This window comes from Sinocyclocheilus anshuiensis, unplaced genomic scaffold (genome assembly GCF_001515605.1).
Source record: "Sinocyclocheilus anshuiensis isolate Anshui unplaced genomic scaffold, SAMN03320099.WGS_v1.1 scaffold728, whole genome shotgun sequence".
NCBI lineage: Eukaryota > Metazoa > Chordata > Actinopteri > Cypriniformes > Cyprinidae > Sinocyclocheilus > Sinocyclocheilus anshuiensis.
In genome coordinates this window covers 1,273,266-1,279,640 of record NW_015555767.1, presented here as the reverse complement: position 1 = coordinate 1,279,640, position 6,375 = coordinate 1,273,266, and the positions used below count along the sequence as shown (strand labels likewise).

At 36.9% G+C, this 6,375-nt stretch overlaps 1 protein-coding gene across 1 annotated transcript in view; it reads right to left on the bottom strand.

Annotated features, from left to right (window-relative positions):
• LOC107674211 (uncharacterized) overlaps positions 1–6,375 on the bottom strand; it is a 7,526-nt gene continuing 1,151 nt past the window's right edge. The window contains exons 2-7 of the mRNA XM_016468113.1: positions 4,278–4,665; positions 4,003–4,063; positions 2,194–3,339; positions 2,009–2,076; positions 1,876–1,919; positions 1–769 (exon numbers count right to left, since the gene is read on the bottom strand). Coding sequence (XP_016323599.1) covers positions 682–769; positions 1,876–1,919; positions 2,009–2,076; positions 2,194–3,339; positions 4,003–4,063; positions 4,278–4,586 — 1,716 coding nt within the window. The 5' untranslated portion in view covers positions 4,587–4,665 and the 3' untranslated portion in view covers positions 1–681. The remainder of the gene's footprint in view (positions 770–1,875; positions 1,920–2,008; positions 2,077–2,193; positions 3,340–4,002; positions 4,064–4,277; positions 4,666–6,375) is intronic.

The following is a 6,375-nucleotide window of genomic DNA, read 5'->3' as shown; positions in this document are numbered from 1 at the left end:
CTGGTTTGAAACGGTTTATTTATGTTTGTGGGGTTTTCCAGTACAATTACCACCTTTTACCAGAATACTTCACCTGTGTGATGGCATGTTAGATAACACTTCCATAAATTCCCTAAAATATGCCTTGAACATAACTGCATTCTTTGGTATAATAACATACTAGTTAAAAACAGGAAGAGGCAATGAACATTAATGGTTTTTTAGTAATAAACTGTTGCTTGTAGTGTAAGTCATTAACCCACAAACATCTTGCCAATTAATATCATAAATCAACTTGCTGAATATAAAAAATCCATCAACACAAGTTTCACCAAAAACATGTAAACATGTAACTGAACCCTCAACCAAACATTGCAGTAAGGTAAATACAAGGCAGCCGTTCAAATACTAAATATCTAAAATTATACACAAAATTATTTGCTGATCACAATAAGACAAGCTATAATAAGAAAAAGACTTCCATCTCAGGCATTTAAAACTATGTATTAAAAAGTAATGCCACCTTTTTAACTTAAATGCATTTATCTAGGGTAGCTGTAAGGAACCAACCAAAGTATATTACAGGAAAATGGCATGGCAAGAAAAAAACTCATTAAATTAACTGCATTGCAAAGCATACATTCTTATAGTGTAAACAGAGAACTTCATAAAAGCATAGTCAACATATAATTTTTGATCCTTCTAGTCTTTCTTCAGCTCTTCGTTCTTGTCATCCAAATAGCCTGGAAAGCTTTCTGCTGGTTCCCATGTGTTCTGGAACTTTGCCCCACTGAGAAAAGTAAATAAAATATTAATAGGAAATTAAACATCAGGGATTTTTTTTTTCATGAAAGGCATAAACCCAAACATATTTAAAAATAAGGAACTGAGTTTAGTTTCGGGGGTTTCCACTGTTGGAATGCATCTAAGGGGTTACTATAATGGAAACACAAATGTGCCATATTGTTTTAAAACTTATACTCTCCAGTAAATAAATATATCATTATTATCTAATGTAAGGAATTATAGTCTGCCCTGACCCAGCTTTCACTCCAAGATGTGAAGCAGAATGTGTTCCTTCCCTAAAAAATAGCTTAATTATCATAGCGATAATTCCTCCCAATCTTTGTAAATAGTGCCACCGGAATGATACTATATCACTTATAGCATGGGAGTGGCAGTAGGGCATCAAAACCATCCTGTGATCAAAAGGGTACATGAATATAATTACTAGGGATTTCAAACAATCTTATCACCTTAACTTTTGATTGTTCCCATCTGAAATAATACCAAATATGTGGGAACGGAAGGCTATCCCTTTTATTGTTATCCTCAATTTACATTTAAGACGAAACTTCATTTACATGTCGAGTGGGAAGATGAATGTAATACAGTATAAAATGTTTGAGCAGAGATTATTCGGGGTTCATTCCAACTCCGTTGAACCCACTGTGTGTACTTTGTACATTTTTTTTTTTTTACATTAGATATCAACCCATATAGATCTTTTGATGGTCAATGCGGATATCTTAAAGAGAAGGGTATCTTAGACAGCAGATATGTATACAATGCTTAAAGATATTAAAATCACATGCATACTAATGAAATTAAATTAAATTTACATTTATTTTACATATTTATATATTCATGTCAGAATTTGAAAATGAATAAGAATGAAAAAACAAGATTGAAAAAACAAGTGCTAATTTCACATATAGCATACAGCGAATATGACATGAATATGGCAAACTGATAAAACTCAGCCTGGTTGATAGGTCGACCACAACTATGTGACAAACCACTGAATTACACTTTTAGGAAAAGAAACTAGGAACTAAAGCTGAATGGTTCTGTTTTTTCTCTTTGGTAGCATGATATCAAATGAGGAAGACTTACCACAATGTGCAAGGCATCCACTTGACCCGAACTTCATTTCTTCCCTTTTAAAATTAAATGAATATCAGAGTAAAGCATTTTTTTTATGATTTAAAGGATCATGGGATCATGCATAAAAGCACTTCATTCCTACCTTATTGTTTCTCCATCTCAGAATATTTTCAACAGGAAACACACCATTGTATGCATCATGAGAACAATCTAGAGGAAAAACATCACTCAGAATTTTCAAATATAACAAACTGATCTACATAAAAATAATATTGAATCCAGTCACTTAGTGTATGTTGTCCAATGAACCTATTTTTGTAATATTACCTGACATCTTCCGCTTTCTCGAAGGAGAGCGGAGTCCTGACTCATCGCTTGCACTGGCATGTTTTCCTTTATCGGTTACTTTTTCAGATTCATGCACAGCTGGTGACTCGGATCCATTTGCATCCTCACTAATCTGAATTTGGCATGAAGCAGTTGACATGACAGCATATACTTTCCTGACACTCGACTGTCCAACACTGGACTCCGACAGGGTTCCTGGCCTTGTGTCCAGGCTTTCTACTACGCTTTGGGGTGATAGTTGTGTCTCGCTGGTCTCAGGTACATTCACGGCCATTGATTCTGCACTGCGTTTGCATGCAGATCCAGGACTTGTATCTGCTGCAGCCATATTCTGCGGTTCACTCAAAAGATCCTGTTTTGAAGAGTTATTTTGCAAGAGAGAGCTTTTTGAGGACAAAGCAGCCTCCAGCTGGGAGTCTGAGATTCTTTCGAGACGAACCTCGAACCTCTTAGCCTTAATATCCTTGGGAACAATAAGGTTGGTGTGGATCCGTTTGTGCACAGTTAACGCACACTGAGTGGCAAACATTTGCTCACACTGACTGCAGCTGAACTGAGGTTGAACTTCCTGTCTGTGTGCGGTGAGCCCCTGAAGGGTAGTGAACATCTGCCCACACCTGTTGCAATTCTGAGGCATTGGGCAATTGTGACTCTTGAACAGGAGGTCTGTTTTAAACCTTCTCTCACATTTACGACAGATATACACACTAGGGACCTGGTGCAGGGCTCTAGAGGGGCTAGACTGAAGGTCGCACTCATCCGATGAACAACACAGACAGTGCCTCTGCATGCTGAGGTGCTGTCGGTCTCGAAGTGCACGAGCAACACTAACATCATTAGCGTGTTTTTGCGTTTTGATTAATTTCCTTTTTTTCATCACCTTTGATTTTGGGTTATTTGTGATTATGTCCACACTTGTAGATGGTCCATATGCAACGATTTTAGATGTGGGCTGGGATATGGTCTTGCTTGATGATGATTTCCGCCCTCTCACTCGCGGCACATTGGCAGGACAAACTATTTTCGGTTTTACCACATGCTGTGTACATTTTGGCTCTTGGCACTTGGTCTTCTGGCTGTTTTCAGCAATAGCAGCAGTTGGACAGATTTTCTGAACCTTTTGGCCTAATTAATCAACACAAAAAAAAGCTAATTAGTATTGAAACAAAATTGAGTGAAAGCACATCATAACAAATGTATTTTACTCCAGCACAATAGCAGTGATGACAAAACACATTAGTACTATTTCTATACTATTGTAGTATGTTTTTCTTAATTTGAATTAGTTTTCATTTTAAGTTTTAACAATTTAGTTATGTGGTTTGCGATTTTTTATTAGTTTTAGTCTTTTATACATTTCTATTTAACTTTATTTCAGATTTAGTCATTTTAGTACTTCAACTTAAACATTTTTTTAAGTTTAAGATTTTCATCTAATATTTATATTTATTTCAGCTTCATTTCAATGAACAAAAATTATTTCAAACAGTTTTAATTAACAATAAAAAAACTGTTGTGTACCCCAGATTACGTGAGAATGCCACTGCAAAATGCTTTAAAAAATATAATTAAAATAACAATAAAGTGTCGCCACTTTAATTTTGTATCATCTTGATAATTCATATTGTCAGTGAGAACAAACTCAAGTAACTTAGAGATCACTTTACAGTTCTTCATATTTCCACTTTTTTTTTATATAATCTATTTTTTTTTTTTTAGTGGTACTTCCCTGTGATTTTTGTCTATTGCTGTTCATTATCATGAAAAATTATCTAAAAACATTAGTACCTGGTTTGCTTGACTGTGTTGTCTCTGGTTCTGAGACATTCTCTGCTCTTTCTTCAGGCCCCTGTAACACACAAAACATGGTGATTATTATTAACGAAAGAGCACAAATCATTCTACAGAATACAACACATTTTCAACAGAATGTCAGTAAAAAGACAGATTACTTATGTATTTTTGTGGTAAACAGCACAGAAATAATAACATTGATTCTATGCTGATTTGCACTGCACTGAAAACAAGTGAAAACAATGACCACAGAAAGCATGCCCACTCACCACAGCCACTGGCATGACAGTGTTTGAGCTCTGTACGTCAGACTGAGAAGTCACACGTGACACTTCCATCTCGTCATCTTCCCTTTTGAAGTCACTCCTCTGAGCCCTATTGATGGCCTCTGTCTTTTGCTGCTCACTTTCCTCTAACTGCTGCTTCAACAAGTCGATCTCCCTCCAGCTCTGGGTGATCTCCATTCTGGTCTCCAGCAGCACTTTGCTGAATATTTTGACTATCTCTGAGGTTGTCGTCATCATGAGCCCTTGAATCAGGACCCTGAACTTAGCCGATAAGGCATCCTCCACTTCCATTGTGCGCGGCTGGTGGTGGATTTCTTACACAGAAAAGGCAGACTTACTGCCAGCGTCCCACAGCCCTCCTACTGTGCAACTATACAGAGTCAAGATGAAAAATAGGCATCCCATTTCAGGTTACTTTTCAACAGAGGAGACATATTAAGATGTAGAAGCGAACATGTAAATTATCCGTTACAACTAAATTCTGCTTTTTAGTCAGAATCTCACGTTAGTTGATTATATTTTGAGATTGAATGTTTCTGTGATGTGCTGATTTTATGGTTATTTAACATTATCTGTCTGGCAACTTTATGACATTCTTGGAAGCATTGAAACAAATAATTTATGTTCTGCACAATATGCGTGTGTAATATGTTTGCATTCAGGGTTTTAATAAAGTACAACTATAAATGCCAGCTATTATTCCAAACATTTCATCATTAGTAGTAATTTTTTTGTAAATTCATGGATGTTCACACAGTTTAAAACAAAACGTTTGGGTAAAAAAAAAAAAAACCTGAAAAATCAAGCATTTATGTAAGTGAATAAATGACTTCATAATGTTTACTGATCATCATGTGGTCACCACATACAAGCAAAAAATCTTGTATGACATACATTCTTATGTAAAGACAAAATACTAGGGGTGCTCCGATTGATCGGCTACCGATCATTATCGGCCGATAATCACGTTGGGACGTTTGATCGGCGGTCTCTAAAAAGGCTGATCTCAAAAAAACGATCTCAAGCTGATGACGCTGCCGTGAGAGGTTTGGCACAACATGCAGCGGCACCGCCTCAGTCTCTGTCCGGCACGGGTGAAATAATTATAATGCTCATATTTCTTCATTAGATAACTTATAAAGTAATTTGAAAACATTGTGTGAGACGTAATTTCACAAACAGCGAGAGTGATTGACCGCGCACGTGCTCTCTCAAAATACGCAAATGTCTTCAAATCAACACATCGCGTCTGTCTATAAGCGACACACAGTTGACACAAGAATTGTCACTTGCACAATCGAGGCAGTGTCACATCGTCACTAAAGTTTATAAAGGTAACAATTTGATAGCTAACGTTTTATGAATTTTTACTTGTCAGATTCAGTGACCCTATAGCCAACTGCAATCATATGCATTTGTAAGGAACAAACTGTAGATCTCAAACATTATTGGGTAATTACAGTAAATAGTTATAGGAATAAAGATAAGACCTACATTTACCAGATAATCGGAATATGTTTTACATAAGCACTAAAAACATCATAAGGAAACCATTCTTAGTAGTAGGCTAACACATTAGCAGACAACAGCAGCATTAATGTTTAAATTCTTTTCTATATAAGTATTTAGATGCTGGTGACAATTGCCTTGTCCAAATACCCACACTTGCAGTCTTGGCCACTTGAGAGCGCGTGCGCGCGACAGGAAGTAAGTGCGCAAGACCGTCCCAGGTCTTCAAAACGCCAAAGTGCAGTGCCCTTAACACACACTAAATCCAGACTGTGTCCGAAATCGCCCCCTATACCCTTAAAATTCACAACTCTTTTTCATTCACTCCTTCTAGTGAATTGAATTATTGACCTAATGTAGGGAATAGTGAATGAGGGTATAGGGGGCGATTTCGGACACAGCCCCACACTTTCTTGAATAGGGTATATGTCGAACATCACCTGACCAAACCCGAAAAACAGGTCTAATTGCTTCCGCTTGTCGGAGAACATGTTAACAGTAGACTTGTGCCGGTATTCGGTAATGCGATATATCACGGTAATGAATATGCACAATATTGTTATCGTGGGCA